The sequence below is a fragment of the Haliaeetus leucocephalus genome, unplaced genomic scaffold (genome assembly GCF_000737465.1).
Source record: "Haliaeetus leucocephalus isolate CR32 unplaced genomic scaffold, Haliaeetus_leucocephalus-4.0 Scaffold340, whole genome shotgun sequence".
NCBI classification, from domain to species: Eukaryota; Metazoa; Chordata; class Aves; order Accipitriformes; family Accipitridae; genus Haliaeetus; species Haliaeetus leucocephalus.
Genome location: NW_010972776.1, coordinates 8,901,801 through 8,918,882, shown reverse-complemented (window position 1 = coordinate 8,918,882; position 17,082 = coordinate 8,901,801). Strand labels below are relative to the sequence as shown.

Below are 17,082 nucleotides of genomic sequence, written 5' to 3'. Positions count from 1 at the left end.
CAAGACTTGGTTCTCTCTCTTCTGTGCTTTCGCAAGTGCCTGGCAAAACATGATCCTGGCCCATGACTGGAATGCCAGCATATGAGGGGGGAAAAAGGTGGTTTCGTGTTTTGTTTTGTTTTTTTAATCAGCTTGGGCAAAATAAAATGTATATCTTAATACATAACAGCCAGGCTAACGTGCCATGTGGCAGTTTTATCTCCCTAACGTCTGTTCAATTCCCTTGCCCTTCCCCAAAAAGCAGCAGGTTAAATAACCTCATGAAAATCAGAATTAATAGTGTAGGTACTTAAGAATAACAGCAAAGCTACAACAACGCAGCTCTACAGTGGCAGGAAAACACTGTGACCCAAACATGATCTCAGTGTTGGGAGGCAAGCACTGTGTCTGCAGCACAGGCTCTAGAACACAGCGTTCTCAAACCAGTTAGTAACTTTTTTTTTTTAAATGAATGTTAATGTTTGACTTTTCTTTATCATCTGACGCTGATAGATGACACAATCTCCATTCTTCTGAGAATCAGACTAAGGTAACATTTTATTGCCCTTTAAAGACTTACTTGTATTATATATAAGAAAAAATGTACAGTGATTAACAACTTGAATTCAACCTTTCTCTCTCTTTTTTTTTTTTTTTTTTAAAAGCAACACTGTTACCTGCATGGTTTTTTTGTACTTCCATGCATAAGCAGAAAAGTGACCCATAACATGCAGGGGGAAGGAAGGTTTAATTTCCAAACTGCTTTTTATACAGATCAGAGTGTATTATATAGGCTTCTTTTAAACAAAGATTTATGTGTATGAATCAAATGCAGTAATAGTGACCCTTCAGTAGAAATATTTTTCAACTTAACATCTCGACAATGAAATGTCAAATGAAGGAAAATGCTCATATGAAACAAGATAAAAGTTCACCTAGATTATAAAACTGGAATTTGAGCAGGAGTTTCTGATACAAAAGAAATCCTTTATCTTAGCTGGGGGGGAAGGGATGGTGTAGAGGAATGCCTTTGTTGTGACACTTAGTTTGGTCTCTAAAATAGAAAAAATGGTGAATTTTATATTACTGTGTGGTGTGAGTTCAACTTCTGTTAATGCCACTTAGTTCACATATCGCATGCATCCCTAAGAAATGAAAGGATCTGATTATAGAACTTGTTGTTTATTGTCTACAATTGTGATACAAAATGGCTGTCGCAGGAATTATTTCCCCAGTTAAGAAAACGAGCGCTCAACAATATATTGGTAATGATGAAGTAAGGAATTTGAGAATTGCTTCTTCACCTAAAATTCATGGTTTATTTCATAGTTTCACTGATGGAATTTTTCATTTTCTTCAATGATTAGTCATGACTCTCATCCTTCTGGTATGTATACAGAAGTGTTATGCACCAGCCTCAGCATGTACAACCACAAACCAAATGAACGTTTTACATAAGACAGTTTGCTTTTATAGTGATCACGCACTGATGTGAACATAGACTAAAAATAACAAATGTTGCTTTAATAAGGATTTTTTACAGTAGGCGTAGATATAAAAGTTTTTCAAATTATTTTCACAGGTATCACTGAACATTTCATAGCTGTCTGTTACAGAAGCACCGAAAAGTGCTTTGAGTCTTTCATTTATTATACATAGTTAAAATATATTACACTTCTGAAGGTATCTTAAATCACTGAACGGTTTTGCTAGCATCTTAATGAGCCAAATGGGAGTAAAAGGCAGTCCACATTCATGATGTGAATATACAGTAAGGTGTTTGACATCCTATTAACTCATTGCTCATGTTCTCAAAATAACCATGGTGATGAGACCTGAAAGACAAGAATTAAGAACTAAACACTATAATTTCACTGAATAAAACATTGAAAGACAGTTTACCCTGTCACAGGCCAGAAAATAAGGTGAAAGTACATAAATACATGCAGAATTTATATATACACTTCACTTAAATATTAGAAATATTGCTCCAAATTTTGATGTAGTCAAAAACTGTGTAAAAAAAAAAAAGACACTGAAGGGCAGTATATCTAGTAACTAAATGTCAAAGAAGCTATAAATACTCCAAACAATTATTGATCTCACTATGGGAAAATCTTAACATTGAGATTTTGACTTGTAAGTGTAACACTAGCATATAAGCTACCAGTTTTCATGGGGGCTAGTCATGGGCAGTGTAATTCAATTGCTGAACCATCAGTAAGGCAGATTAGCTGAAGGCTCCAAGACATTTTTGTTTCTGCTCTCTGCAGAATAACTGATCAAAGACTAGTTTTAGACAAAGATGTTAAGCTTCCTTGTCAGTCTGCATAGGGAGCTTTCTACAGAGTCTTTGTTGTGACCTTTGAAGAGGGAGGAAAAAAAAAAAAGAACTGCTCTGATAGAGGTTAAAAACAATTAAAAACAGATGAAAGCAGGAAACGTGGGGCTAATAAACCTACTCATGACACACTGATAAGTTCACTTTAATTATGTGCTGATACAGGAAAAAGTACAAATCTGCAAGTTCTTAGCCATGAGTTACACGGCACAAGGCAAAGAGGCATATGGAAAAACATAGGGCTCCTTGAATTCCAACCTTACGTAACATCAAAATAGTAATTTATCAGTTCTTAGGCAATCTCTCTTGTAGACTCAGATGATGTTAATATAACAGCATTTCACTGCAGAGAACTTAGCTAAAGCCTACAGATCTCACCATGGATAAAGAAATTTCTGAGACTATTCTACTATCCTACCACTACATGCTGATTTAACTTATTTACTTTATAAAGATTTTGAAGATAGAAGCATGACAGAACAGAGTTGTAACACTGCCTTCCATTATATAAGCAATTCATCCATTAAAGAGGAATTACAGTTCAGCTATTTCTTATGGTCTGTATTGGCTTAGACAATTAGTACTACTACAACTGCTGTAGGCCTTTGCTTGGATTATCTAAATCATCGCAGAGTAATAACAGAGGCTTCTAGAAGCTGCTACAGGACAGCCTATACCACTTGTACAGGGACTTTCAGGCAATAAAGGGTTTAACTCATTGCTGTAAAGCAAATACTTCTCAGATATCATATAGCCCAGTTGGTGTGGTATTAACCTCCCTTTTCAATTAAATGCTACACAATCCAGTTGTACTTCGTTGTGGAAGAAAGTGGTTTCATCTTCTCAAGAGCAATCAACTTTCTACATGAGCAAGAGTTGCACACAGAAGGATCTTTTAATGAACACTAAAAATGCTGCTACCAAAGGAATCAAAACCTGTAAGAACTTCACAGTGAATCTAGAAATGGGTTAAGTTGTTGCAAATAGATAAAGTCAAATGGTTTAACACTATAGTTAGCACCAGCAGGAACTGGAGTAATTTTCAAAGCTAGAGATAATTTTCAAAGCTAGAGATAAAAACAAAGCAAGGATTAGTGCAAGGTCCTGATCTGAAAATACATCACTATCGGCTCAGGCAAAGAGCGACAAGTGAGTTTTCAAACCATTTCAGCAGACTGACCTGCATGAGTCAGTCAACTGAGTGTGCGCATTAACCATTAAGAACTTGCATCTTTTCCCATCACTACCTCACCTCTAGCTATCAGTTTGAAGCTGCCTAGCTCGTTTCCTTTAAATCCTCATTTCTGCCAGGTAGTGGGACAGGAGAATTGAGTTTAGTGTGACTGTTCTTCAAATCTGAAATAGTTATAGAAAAATAGTCATAACAAATGAAATGTGCAACTTATCTATGCTTGCTAATTTAGGAGCAAGTTACAAATTGGGAAGAAGATGGTAGCGGTCTCTTAGGAAGGGTTTACAACAATTTATTTCTACACATTTCAACTGCTTATCAAGAAGGTAGTGAATAGAGCCTTTCAGACCAGCTCATCTGGGTTGGAGAGAAACAAAATAACAGAAGAGATCTAGGTTCTGCAATAGAGTAACTCTCCGTTTCAATATAAGAATAAGAAACAGTATATTCCATTCAGTTTTGCTGGCAGATGACTACAGTTGGCCAGTCATCAAATCAAGGTGAAATTAACATTCAGGGGCCTGTATATAATAAGTCTCAACTAAAATCTGGTCTAAAATACTTACGATAACTGATTTACCCTGATATCACTACAGCTGCAAGTTAAAATATCAGTGGAGATGAAAAACAAAATGTAGTGTGGTGCTTTGTCTCCATCAAGTTTCCTGCAGCCAACGGCAAACACAGGAGAAGTTTCCCAAATGACTGGAAGTTGCAAGAAAACATTTACAAAATCCAAAATACTTACCTAAAACATAAGCAGCTACTAATTTTTGATTCACACTTAAATGGAGGTAGAGAGGCACCAGGGATTCCATTTCCCCCAATGTAGGTAGCATTAGTGCTGCAATACACACTATTCCCAGGAAGACTGTTAGTAAACTAGGTCCCGACGAGGCAGTTCTGTTTTCTGAAAAACAAGATAGTACCAATTATAAGGAACATCTAACCAACATAAACATTAAATATTCTGCAAAAGTGTTTGCGGTACATTCAAGCTGTAATATCCTAAGATTTTCTTTTCCCTTTGGAGTGGGTGGGAAACAACTCTTAAACCCACCCTTCTGAACCTTCTGCGTTTTGCAGTGGAGAAGGCTGCTTCCTGTTCTGACACTGGAACTTGTTTTCACATGACTTTCCAAACCCCTCCCTTGTGGAGGAACAGAGCCTGCCAGGCCCAGTAGCTATGTATACACACTCATGACAGCTGGGTGTTTGAGCAACACTTGAGGTTTCACCACGCATCCTGACTCCATTCCTTGATATGTTCCTTCAGTGATTAGTACTCAGTTAGGAAAGAACACCTAAAAGAGCTGCACAGGCAGGTAACTGCTTACATCTCTAGAACAAAACTTGGCTACAGTAAGAGCACAGGTTCTTGGGCCAGACGAGTTCCCCTTCCTTCTCTAGAGGATTCAAGGGCTGCACCTGCCAGAACCAGTTTATATGCCACAAATCGGTATTATTTGAATCTTACTGTTAAAAACTGTGAGAGCAAACCACTCTGACAGTCCAATATCACCCAAATAAGGAAATGCAAACTATAGATGAACTGTCCTTCACAGTCTTTATTGCACTGCAGTTTAACAGCTGGAACCTACCCAAAGGCACACTGTGTAATCTTTGAAAAGCGCTGTTAACATGTTAGCTGAATACCTCTCACCAAATTCTTAAGACCCATTGGAAATTAGCCAATGTTTTTATCAAGTTTTTCTATCCTCGGTGACTAGCAATACGTGTCCTATTTTAATTTCATAAATCTGTTATTTCTAGGTTGCAGGTTATATGCAAAGACTGTAGTTGCTTCGTTTACTGTTTTTCTGTAAGCAACCAACATAATATAGTCAACGAGGTTTTTAAGCAGAGAAATAGCATTTGGATTAAGACCAGCATCAGATTGTTCAGGATGGTTTGAACCCTCTGTACCAGAATAACTATCATAGTAACATTTTGTTCTGTGAACCCAGAGATCATTGTAGGTTTGCTTTAACCATGTATCCCACTAATACCTATCTTGAGTTTAAAGTAAAAGGTGTTTCACTAGCCAACAAACTATGTATAAACAGAGAAACAGTTTGGTTTTAACAAGAGGTACACTCTCAAGCAGGTTCATCTATTTTCTGGAATTGATTTTTGTTCTTGTCATGAAAAATAAAATAGTGACAAGAATGTTATAGTATAAATCAGTAAAAGTAACAAGAAGGTAGACTGCCAAGTCAAGAAGAATAGGTTTAGATTCAGTTCAGGTAAAACTTGATACTTTTTATATCTCCCCCTACCATTTCAACTTAACTGTTAGGTTCAGGTTTTGCTCAAGACTGTTGATTCACTTCCTCACATATGAAACATGCAAAGAATTTTCAGCTAGTGACTGTGCTTTTCTGTACTTGTGAGACAGACAAAGGAGATCGCGCAGAACAAGGACCACTTTAGAAGATATTTTGGCAATATTTTCTGCTCATCAGGAAATGGAGGATTAAGGGTTTGGAACAAACTCAGAAAGGGCATATGTTCTGAAATAGCCCAAGGGAAAAAATAACTGCCACCCTTTTGCAGCTAAATTCCCATTGGCTGTAGCAGAACTTCTGCACCAGAGGAATAGAGGATGTATTCTCTCTCCAAGGCATGACATGCAAACATGGGGCAGCAAAGGGTCTTGATTAATAAAGACAGCATAACCAGAATTGCTGTAGTTTGAGTTCTTGGGCACTATCATGCCCCAGTGATAAAGACAGCAGTCTTACAGGTAAGAAAAGGAATTATTTTCGAATTTATTTTAGTCTAGCCTTTCTAGTCACTTGAGCTACTCATAACTGATTAAGAAGACAGGAGAGGTAAAAGATTTCAGCTACCTGGTTGACACAAAGTCTGCTCAAAAAAGACACTTTCAGCCAGGTGTTCTTTTATTCGTTTTTCCTCCTCTTCCTTTTGTTGTTGTTGTTCCTTTGCAGATGGAAGTAGAGTAGCAATAATCTCCTTTTTCCCTAATGCTTTCCTCTGGCTCTGCTCAGACACTTGTAGACGAAATTTATCTATCACACCGTAGTAAGAAGCCCGAACATCTCTGTGACGAATCACACTGCAGAAGAAAACAACATTTTCAAACAGAGGAACTAATAAGCAGCACGTCTCCTGTGGAATTACGTCCTACATCCCAATGTTTCCCCTCTTTCCTCCCCCCACAGATGCATTGCAATAGTCCAGATCCCCATTACCTCCTCCATCACTCAATGTTCTTGAAGATTTGATCTTGCCTTCTCTCTCCCCTCCTTATGTTCGCTCTGGTTCCCAAATATATATGCTCCAATTGGCTGGCCAAAAAGAACAGTTAATTCTTTATCTCAAGCACACCTTTTCCTCAATCTGAGGCCTAGCTGCCAATTTGCACGAAACCTCAATTATCTGAAAGATGCCTCCTCCTTTATCAAAGTTGTTTGACGCTGGCCAATGATTTTAAAAGGTACGGGGTAACTGGAGTAGACAGGGAAGAAAAGAAGAAAAGTACAACTGCCAAACACTTGGACAGGTGATGGCAAAAGTCTGGCTTTTTGAGGAAACCAGGCTCAGAGCTTTACAATTATACTTTCTCAGAAGCAAAACTCATTCCCTCTACGGACAAGAGTCAGCTAGATGTAAAGAATTTTCAAAATCAGAAGCCCACCATTAAGAGCATGTAACAGTGCAGTAAAAATGACAGCTACGTATTTACGTAAACATTTCTCACCTGTCTTTCAGTGAGTAAATCTGGATTTCAATAGCAGAGCTCTGTGCTGTCAGAGCTTTGCTCATCAATCTAGCTAACCTCAGCATGTTTCGTAGCCTGCATTGAAATACACGATGCTGCAGGTACTTCACTAGCTACGAAGAGCTATGCCGGGCATAGACACACAAGCTGCAGTCACAACTCAGACTGCAGGATAGACATATTCTCCAAGTTATAGCTAGAGAGTCAGTTATTTTCTTGGTAAACCTTCTCACTGTCCAGCAACCAGTCTGTTGCTCTACTGTTTTGATTAGGTTGACCAAGATGGTTTTAACAGTAAGACAGGGTTCTAGTTTTATGGCATTTCATGGAAAAAATTGTATGTGGGGCCTACAAAAGGCAATCTTAAAATAACACCGATCAAAGGCAATACAGACCTCTGAGCAGTGCTCTGCTTAACTGCCTCCTCTCTGCATTTATGATTCATTACGAAAATATGTATCTAGCACTAAAAAGCTATAATATTTAGGTTTTGAAGTCATATCAGCTCTTAGAGTTAATATGGATTCTAATTATTTTCCCGAAGTGGAAAACTTTTTTTGCGACAGGCTATTCTACATTTCTAAGATAACAACAGCTAATCTGAAAAAATACCTACGTATAAGTGATTTGGCTTCAAGAAGGTTGCCATCTCCTGAGGGGAAAAAAATGATTCTACCCTTAGTAATACAGGATAGTAGTCTTAAAATTGCTTCAAGAAACCTATCTTTGTGAATAATATATACATTAAAATGCTGCAAGAAACAGATCTTTGTGTTTCAGTCTTCATTTAAAGGAACTATATCACATCAAGGTATCTACAATCATTAACACATAGCCAGGGCTTGTAACTGGTATCTAGTTTGAATAGACTATTCAACAAGGAAACGGAGAGTAAGTCATCCCCCAAGCGAGAAGCCTGCAGGAATGTACGTAGTTTTATGTCACTTTAGAGGCAAAAGAGCATGCTTATGACAGGCTTTCAGCAAGTTGAGTGTTGGCTGGGCAACTGCCTTCACTAAAACAAAAGGCTTTTCCCCCCCAACAATCCTAATTGACACAACTCTCTGTGTATGAGAACAGAAGATTCAACTCTTATTTCTTCCTTTAACACTTACTTCTAAATTTTTGTTTCTACTCTTAGTACCATGATACTACCAACCTAAACAGAATCTTTACATAACACTGTGTTATGAGAACATGCATCTGCTGCCAAGCAAAGAGATATTTTCTGCAGACCCTTATAAACAGATACATTCTCCTGTTTCTTTTTAGAGACCATTGCATAATTGGAAGCTCTGTAGAATATCTGTTTATCTGGCAAATGGCCATACTTGCATAGTACTGCTCATATCCTAGCAGTAAACACTGCCCTTAGACAGCAACCATTGAAATGGGATGGGGGTTTTGCTGCACAAAAAATTCCCTTGGAAACATGCATATGTCTTATTTTCCTTTATTTAATAAGACATTTGTTTAAGATTACCCAAATGTAATCAAGCTTGTGTAAATGTCTGCTAGACTGGAACAGCTCACCAATACGCTGGTATATTCTGACCTCGTTTGTTCCATTTTTAGGATTATTGCCCCTGCCCACTGAAACTTTTTAGTTCCATGTTTTAAACTTCCTTTCCATTTGGTGAGTCCTTGGAATTTTCCAAACTACACCTACGGAAAACAGTCTACAGGAAAGAGCCATTCCCCAAGCACAGTACTATTTATCTGACAAAAGACAGATCATTCAATAGCAGAGTTTTTTGTATATGGCCATTTGTTAACCAGAGATTCCAGGTGGTGTTTTACAGTTTGTAAATTTCTATTCAGAAAGCTTGGTCTGCTCTTTTAGGTACTTCATACTTTCTTTAGCTGTATCTGTACATCAGCACAGAAAAAATGTGGCAAACGGAAGATGAAAAAAATTGGTCTATTTCAGCTTATATACCTACTCTACTTTGAATTATAGCAGCCTACAGACCCTATACGTTATTGTGATCATTTAACTGGCCTACTTATTTTCTCTGTTACTGGGTTGGGACCTGACAGAAGAAACAAGTAAAGGGGAGACAGAGAGATCTGAGACCGAGAGAGGCGGTTGGGGTGAAAGGTAGGCAAAAGTACCTTTATTAAAAATGGCCCAGGAAAGTGTGCTCAGCAGAACTGCATACATTTTCATTTTGCCAATCTGCAAACAAATATTTCTCATAAAGAAATCCCTACCCTGAGGGTCTTGCTTTTCTTGTTATTTCTAACAAAAAAGTACTCAGGGGAGGCTCATATTACTCTCACTGCTGGTTTACAAACTATACGACAGGATGCGTTTACTAGCATTTTATTTATGCTTCAAGGCAAAATTAAAGAAGGAAATATCTCCAATATTATAATACCTCTGCCCTAGAGTGAAAGCCACAAGAATACAGGAGATTAGGAAAATATTATATCTTTATCCAACTTAGTTTATACTATGCATGCTGTCATTTACTACCTCTTAAATAAGAAAAGAAATTAAGATAATCAAATGTTGTACATTAGGAAAAAAAAAACCAAACAACCAACTTTTACTTACATATCAACACAGCACTGAGGCTTCACTGCACCAGTAGCATCAACCACCGCATATTTATTTGGAGTTGTACAAAGAACTGCAATGAAAAGGACAGTAGTGGTAACAAATCATGAATTAACACCTCATCAACTTCTTCAACAGGTATACATAAAGACACAAGTTTAGTTTTGTCACAAATATGATTTGTTACATGAATTATAATTGGACTGTTCAAGATCATCAACTAACCCTTAAACAGAACTTAACCTAAGAAACCCACCTTTGAATTTTAAGGCAAACTCATAGGGGTTATATAGAGTCAACACCTGCTTGTGTGTTGACTGGTCATCTGCATAAAATATAAGTTCTGTAGGAAAAACAAAAACAGGAAGATTTCCTTCCACTAACTCTGGCTGTCTTTTTTGTTGCTGCATTGGCACTGAATCCTCCTTGCTGCTTCTTGTGTTCTTATGATTTTGTATCCTCAGAGACTTCAGTTTTTGAATCGTTTAAGAATTCCAAAGCATTTTGGCAATTCTAAAAGAAAAAAAGGGGGAAAAAAGAGAAAAGGCAAGAAGATTATTTCCATAAGTCTATACTAAACTGAGGCAGTCAACAAAGGTGTAAAAATATAAAACATGATGCTTGGTTATGAATCTACCTTTACTTTAGTTCCTTCAAAAATACGGAAATGGAAAAAATATTTGCATTGAGTTTCCATCTATTTAACAAACTGCTATAAAATAAATGGATAAGCACTTCTTCAGTGTATCGTGGCAGCATTTTGGGGTCCCAGTCCATGACTAGGATTGCTTATGCTGGGTCTTTGCAACACAAACCAAACAACAACAAAAAGATATCCCATCCTTGCCTCAGGACACGAACACTTGAGAAAAAAACAGAGCAGAAATGAGGAAACACAAAGATGTAAGGCAGCAGTAGTCACCATTTAGGCAGGAATCTCTCTGCAGTGGTGACCTTCCCGGATGAGGTATAATAACTTAGGTATCTGCTCACATAGGCACTGAGGTATGTCAAATCCCAGAGATTCAGAACAAAAGAATGGGGAACACCTTCACACCTTGTTTAAACTAAACTCTTGTTACAATTCCATGGTAGTTACAGGCAACGAACTGAAAAATAACTGGGATGAATAATACCAAACAGATTTGGGATTTACTATTTGATTAAAAAATAAGACAGGTTTTCTACCACCACTGTCTCTAACCAAAGTATGACCATCGTAATTCTCCCTCTGCCACCCCCACAGTTTTGTTTTATTTTGAGTGACATTCCAGAACTAAAACCAGAACCCATGACCTGACTGAGCAACAATCCCAAATGTAACTCATAAAAGAAAATTAAGGCCAGACTCCTCAGCACACATACCATTGACTTTACACACTACAGACAGAACAAAGTGAAACAGCTACATATATTTTCCCCCCCAAGAACGTCATATTTTACTGTAGCTCCTATAGGTTAATTATCAAACTGAAGGTGTCCTTTGAGGCTTAACTTTATTCTAGAGTAGAAAATAGTAAAAGAACAAAAAGTCCCTACTGACTCATCAGCTGTCATTTCCACTTCCAATGAAGCTTTATAAAACAAGGTGCATTTCAGCTGTTCTGCAGTCTAATAAATTGATTTGGTTGCACCTTAAGGAATTTAGTGTCTGATCTTTCTAGCAGCGAATAGCCCTAGCATTATGAACAATCAAAAACAAATGCTTATTTTTCCATTCTAAACATCATGATGTTCACATTTCCAAGCACCAGATACATGTTTCATACTTGAAACATGACACAAGTTTAGGTGTTTAGTAGAGTTTATCTGTCATATCTTCACATTTACAGGTTCTAATTCTTATTCACAAACTAAGCTTTTAAATTTATTTATTTTTTCAAATAGCAAATCATCTCTGTAGAATTTAAATTCATGGCTCTCACTGGTATGTCTTTCCCCAAGATCCAGTTTCTTTTCAGAGCACAGGTTTGTTTCCACTTCACTGAAATGCTACTAATAATATTCTGAAAACAAATCCCCAATGATAGTGTTCCAAGTTGATGTTCTGCTACCTTATTAAGAAGAGTCTAGAAAAAGACATAGCTCTGTAAGTGGCAATTTGGGTTCTGAGTGCTTCTTAGAATTTTGGTGAATCCCTTTTGTTTCAGAAGAATTAACAAACTCTGGATTCACTTTGTGCAGCAAGTGTAAGCATTATTTCTTGAACAAGTTTGTTTACTATTGCAAAGTGAGATTCATTGTTCCATTCAAATATATTAAGACTATATATATGAAGAGCTAATGTGGAAAAACCACCAGCTTGCAGGAATACAAAATAACTTCTTTTGAAACTTCTCATAGGCAAAAGACTAAGATTTTTATTTTTTTAACAAAAGTTAGCTTGATGCAGTAAGCATATGTTGAAATCTTTGGTTCCCATACATATATACACTGCATACATTATGTGTAACAGAAATACAGGCAATCATTGAAATTAGCAAAAGGGTTTTTTTCCTAATAAAGGTTTTAAACTACCATACAACCAACAGCAAGCTACTGCTAGATATTTTTAAGTGACCATATTTAATAAATTTTTAAAGTATTATTTATAATAATTAATACTATTTTGATGCTTTAGTTTTTTATTTAAACACTGCACATGTTTCATTCTGACTCCTGGCATCATACCACAACTCCAGTTTCTTCAGCTCAGCCAGCGGCAAGTGTTTAGGTGTCCAAAAACCCACAAATCACAACATCAGTGGAGGTATGGATCACTAAGCCTATTAACAGGCTCATTTTTCTTATGCATCCATTGAAAACGCAACACGCAAACCTCCCAGGATTCCACAACTTGCAGGCGGAAAGCCACCAATCTTAAAAAAGTATATCCCGTTATTGCTTCCTTTTCTTATTTAACTTGGCTGGATAAGAAGTTACCACCCAAACTGGCAAAAATAAAACCTGGCAAACCCAGGCCTATAGTAGACATGCTTGCTGACACAGCAGTGTCATTCAGGATATAAATTTCTGGATTTCTAAGCAAGCAACCAGCATCCTTTCTGAGACAATAATTTTGACTTAGAAGTCACCTTGCTGGGATATCTCACCAAGTGACATCAGTAAAAGCACTTTTCCCAAAGACTGCATTATAAACTATACATATGCTGGGCAGATTCAACAGTTTAGTACTAACAGCAGCACACCTTTCATGAAGCACTCATCAACAAGAAACTGCAAAGACTTTTACAGAGAAAGTCTCTACTTTCAGAACTTCTCTGCACAGATTAACCCCAAAGCAGTACTCACGTTCAGAATAAGGCTACGCAGCTGGCTATGTTTGGCACTCCAGCCAGTTCATTTAAAAGAAACTTGGCTGCCGCTCTTCTACACCATGCATCGCAGCACAGCAGATTCTCACCGCAATCACTAAATTTTGCAGTCAATAGTCACCATGATTACTTGCAGAACATAAACGTAAGCACATGCAAATCTGTGCAAAACCGAGATCTGTGGTCTCAATTCTGTGACCTACACTGCGCAGATGGGCTTCTCCTGGTACCGCCAATGAAACTCCTCGCAGGTGCAGGAATCTGTCAAATTTAATGCTCATTACAGGACACGGGCCAAAGTGTAACACCTGAACAATGCCAGCTTGCTTTCCAACGCTCTTTGAAGTCCAGACAAACAATTGTCACTGATATTTTTTTTAGCACAATAAGGATCTTTCCTCCCTGAAGTTACTAAATATATACTGCTGGTGTCACAATAGCATAGATCTGCCAGCGTTTCCTTTGAAATGTCTTTCTTCATAAATTTAACTTGACAGAGAAAAACACAAAGTGAAATGTAACTTCTCTCTAGGCTCACAAATAACACCACTTGTGATTTGTTTTTACTTAACAAGCATCTGCTGAAAAAATAAATCAAGTGAGGAAGTTTTTTGTTCCCATTTTAACTTCCAACAGCCTCATCACCATGGCTTCCGAGTGCATTTGTTGGTTGTTTCTTTTCCTAACAACTGCAAATAACTCTACAGAATGTCATCTGGTAAACACTTTATTCAGAAGATAACCTCTATAGTCATAGTCTCCACATTCCGCTTTTAAAAATTTTCTAATTGAAGTGTAATCTTTTTTTATTCTATCTCATGATCTACCCTCTAAATCTACACAATAAGCCTTTCTACACTATATACTCAACAAAATTGATGCCTTTTGAGTGCATATTCACAAAATTAGCCACAAAGTCTTCTTCAGAATTCCCTATGTCAAGCTGAGCAATTCCTTTAAACTACATGTAAATACAGCATATGATCTAAAGCAGATCTATTAACATTTTGTTTCTCCAAAAGTTTTTGAAGGCCGTAACGTGCACTTACGCAACTCAACGTTTAAACTACCTGCAATTATTTGGAAGAGTCATCCAACGATTAGAGCACAGACCCAGCAGCCAGGATGGCTGGATTCCATTATTGCTAACTCTGTCACTGACACTCCATGACCTTGAGCAAGTTGGTTAACCTCACCTCAATTTGCTAATCTATGAAGGCACAGATTCTGCAAACTATTTAAGTAGGCGGATAGTCACATTTAAACTGGCAGAACTCCTCTGATACTTTGCAAAGCCTGGGCAGAAATATGCTACTGTTTACCTCTTTACAGGGTGATGAGAAATGCAATTAGTAACTGTCTCCAGGATGCTGTAAAATGAAATAGTCTCAGAGCGTTACCTATTAGCATAGATGACAACATGCATAAATCACGCTGATACTGACAGAAAAATTTATTAGGACCACATAATTTTTTCCCTTTATTTTTTCAAATGCTGAAAAGGTGACAGTAACAAAAAAATGTATTCAAATGCAACTAAGAGACACACAAAAGCAGGGAAAAATGAAATAAGAGCTGTGCATTGCTTCCAACCCATTCTACTATACGGCTCAGAAGAATCCTATGGAAGACTTTCAAGGGCACATCCGCTGCTATAGTCTCTATTTTCTCACGTTCAGGTTGCGTTTAATGCACCGAACTGGTTGGTTTTTAAAGGCGTGTTGTGCTATTCAGTGCTACGCGGCCTTTTCCCTGTCTCAGGCCAGGTTCAAATCCTCAGCCCAAATGCCAAGATGCCACAGATTAACTGAGGAAAACACTCTTTCCTCCGAGAACGCCGGGAAGAAAGGCGTTCCAATTTGACTCTCAGAGCGCACCTACTTGAAGCCGGAGAGGCAGCAATCATTGCACACCCTTAATTGATCCTCTTTGTTCTCCGACGCGGAGCAGCAGAGATAAAGGCTGAGGCATCTGCGCTCTAACGGCCTCTCTCCACAGCCTGCGCCCAGCCCTGCCCTGCCCCTGGCGATAACGCAGCCAGCACCTTCGCACCGTCCCCGTCCCGCACCGCTCCCCCACCGACAACCTCGGAGCAAGCCCAACCGAGACCCGTCCCCACCGACGCCCGGCCCGCCTTCCCTCACTCCCCCCCCCCCCCCGGCCCCGGTTGCCCCGCTCCCCGCCGAACGGCCCCCCGCGGGTGTGAGGAGAGACAGGCCGGGCAGGCGGCGCCGCGCCGCCGGGGCCTCGGAGCCCGGCCGCCGCCCCGCTCCTCCTCACGGCCCTACCGAGGGGAAGGGCGGCGGGCGCCGGGCTCCTCCGACAGCGCTCCCGCCCGAGCCGGCACGGCGAGAGAGCTGCCGGCGCCGGGGGAAGGCCCCGCGCTCCCCGCCGGAGGGGACGGGAAGGGAAGGGAGGCCCGGCCCGCCAAGGGCCCCTCGCTGCCCGGCCCGGGGCCGCCTGACAAGCCGGGACGGGGGTGTCGCTCCTCCCGCCACCCCCCGCCCTGTCCCGGGGGTGGGTGGGGGGCGTCGCGCGGCGCCCCCCGCCCCGAACTCACCCCCTCCGGGGCCGCTGGGTGCGGGCTCGCGCGGCGCCCCCTTTGTCCGCCGCCGGCCCCCCCCCGCCTGCTCCCGTCACTGCAGGTAGCGTCGTCGCTATGGCTGCCGGGATCGCGGCGGACTCTCTCCCGCCCGCCCGCCATCGCGAGACGTCACGGGGCCCCGCCCCTCCTTCCTTCCTTCCCTCCCCGGCGCCATGTTAGGTCCGGCTGGCGGTGGGGCGTCGGGGCCGCCGCCGGCTTCGGGGCCTCGTTCCCCCGATGCTTCCCCGCTTCTCTGCGGGGAGGTGGCTGGGGGGGTGGGAAGGGCCTTCCTCTAGCCGGCCCGGCCGCCCTTCAGGGGAATCCCGGCGCCGTGGGGTAGGGGGGTGAGGAGCCCCGCCGGCCGGCGCTCCCCGGACAGCAAGGCGAGGGGAGGCCCAGCGGCGGGGAGCGGGGGATTTTGCAACCGGGCCGGCTACTCCTCTCCTCCAGGAAGTTGGGGTTTTTTTTGAGAATAACTTACCTCATCTCATGGTTTCTGAGGCCTGACCCCTTCCCGCAAGGGTTCCTGGCCCCCCTCATGGCTCTCCCCGCCGTTGGCCTCAGGGCTGCTCCGTTTCCTGGCGCGTGCGGGTTCCCAAACCCGGCTTCGGGTTCCCGTTAAGGCGCCGCTCCGGCTCCGCGCCGTCCTGCCGGTCGCTTGCCCGTCGTCCGGCGGGAGAGTCGGCGTCTCTCGCCCGGGCTGAACGCAGGGTAAAAGCGGTAACGAGTCGAACGTACGGTCACGGTTCTCGAATCGTACAGCAGCGCAGCTTCGGTGGGGCATGTTGTCTCTCTAGACATGTTTCTGTTGTTGTTAACCTTGGTTCTGTGTTCCTCCTATTAATGTCTTTTTATTAAATTAAACTATTTGTGGGCTTCAGCTCGCTTTATGCATATCTGCTATCATGGTTTTTTCCTGACTTGGGCTTCTAACCCCTGTACAAAAAAAAAAAAAATGCAGCAGCATAATCGCCACCTATGATCATCCCCAACTTTAAGATTATTAATGCAGAAAAATATTTTTGTTGCAAGTCAGGTGAATAATTGAGATTTATATTAAGCCATCCAGTCAGCAGGATTGCAAAATCTTTTACCTCTTGCCAGACTTTACCCACCAGTGAAATGAACGCACTCCTGTGGTGAAATAAACACAGTAGCCATTAGTATTTCACAATAACATCATGAAACAATCCAGGACAGTAAGTAATATATTTTGTCTATTTAAAATCGTGGAAGACATTAAATAAAAAAAAAAATCCATTTTGCAACTTAGCCAAGATGTGTGTGTTAGCACTCACCTTTTTCCAAATACTACCTTCTGCAGGTCTAATAGTTGCTAGTAGTTCATTAACAGTTTCAAGTCT

General features: G+C 40.6%; 1 protein-coding gene across 8 annotated transcripts; it reads right to left on the bottom strand.

The window, feature by feature from the left end:
• Positions 1-865: 865 nt before the first annotated feature.
• MOSPD1 (motile sperm domain containing 1) lies at positions 866-16,284 on the bottom strand. 8 transcript variants are annotated; one of them, XM_010572483.1, is made up of 6 exons: positions 15,695-15,782; positions 10,077-10,333; positions 9,818-9,893; positions 6,362-6,591; positions 4,261-4,422; positions 866-1,814 (listed from the first exon to the last, which is right to left on the bottom strand). In XM_010572483.1, the coding sequence occupies exons 2-6, from the start codon at positions 10,228-10,230 to the stop codon at positions 1,783-1,785; spliced, it is 654 nt and encodes a 217-aa protein (XP_010570785.1). In that variant the 5' UTR covers positions 10,231-10,333; positions 15,695-15,782; the 3' UTR covers positions 866-1,782. The 8 variants fall into 8 exon arrangements, with proteins under 8 accessions (XP_010570785.1, XP_010570786.1, XP_010570783.1 ...); XM_010572484.1 differs by having other exon boundaries at positions 1,472-1,814; positions 6,365-6,591; XM_010572481.1 differs by lacking the exon at positions 866-1,814 and adding an exon at positions 2,092-3,676.
• Between the last annotated feature and the right edge of the window lie 798 nt (positions 16,285-17,082).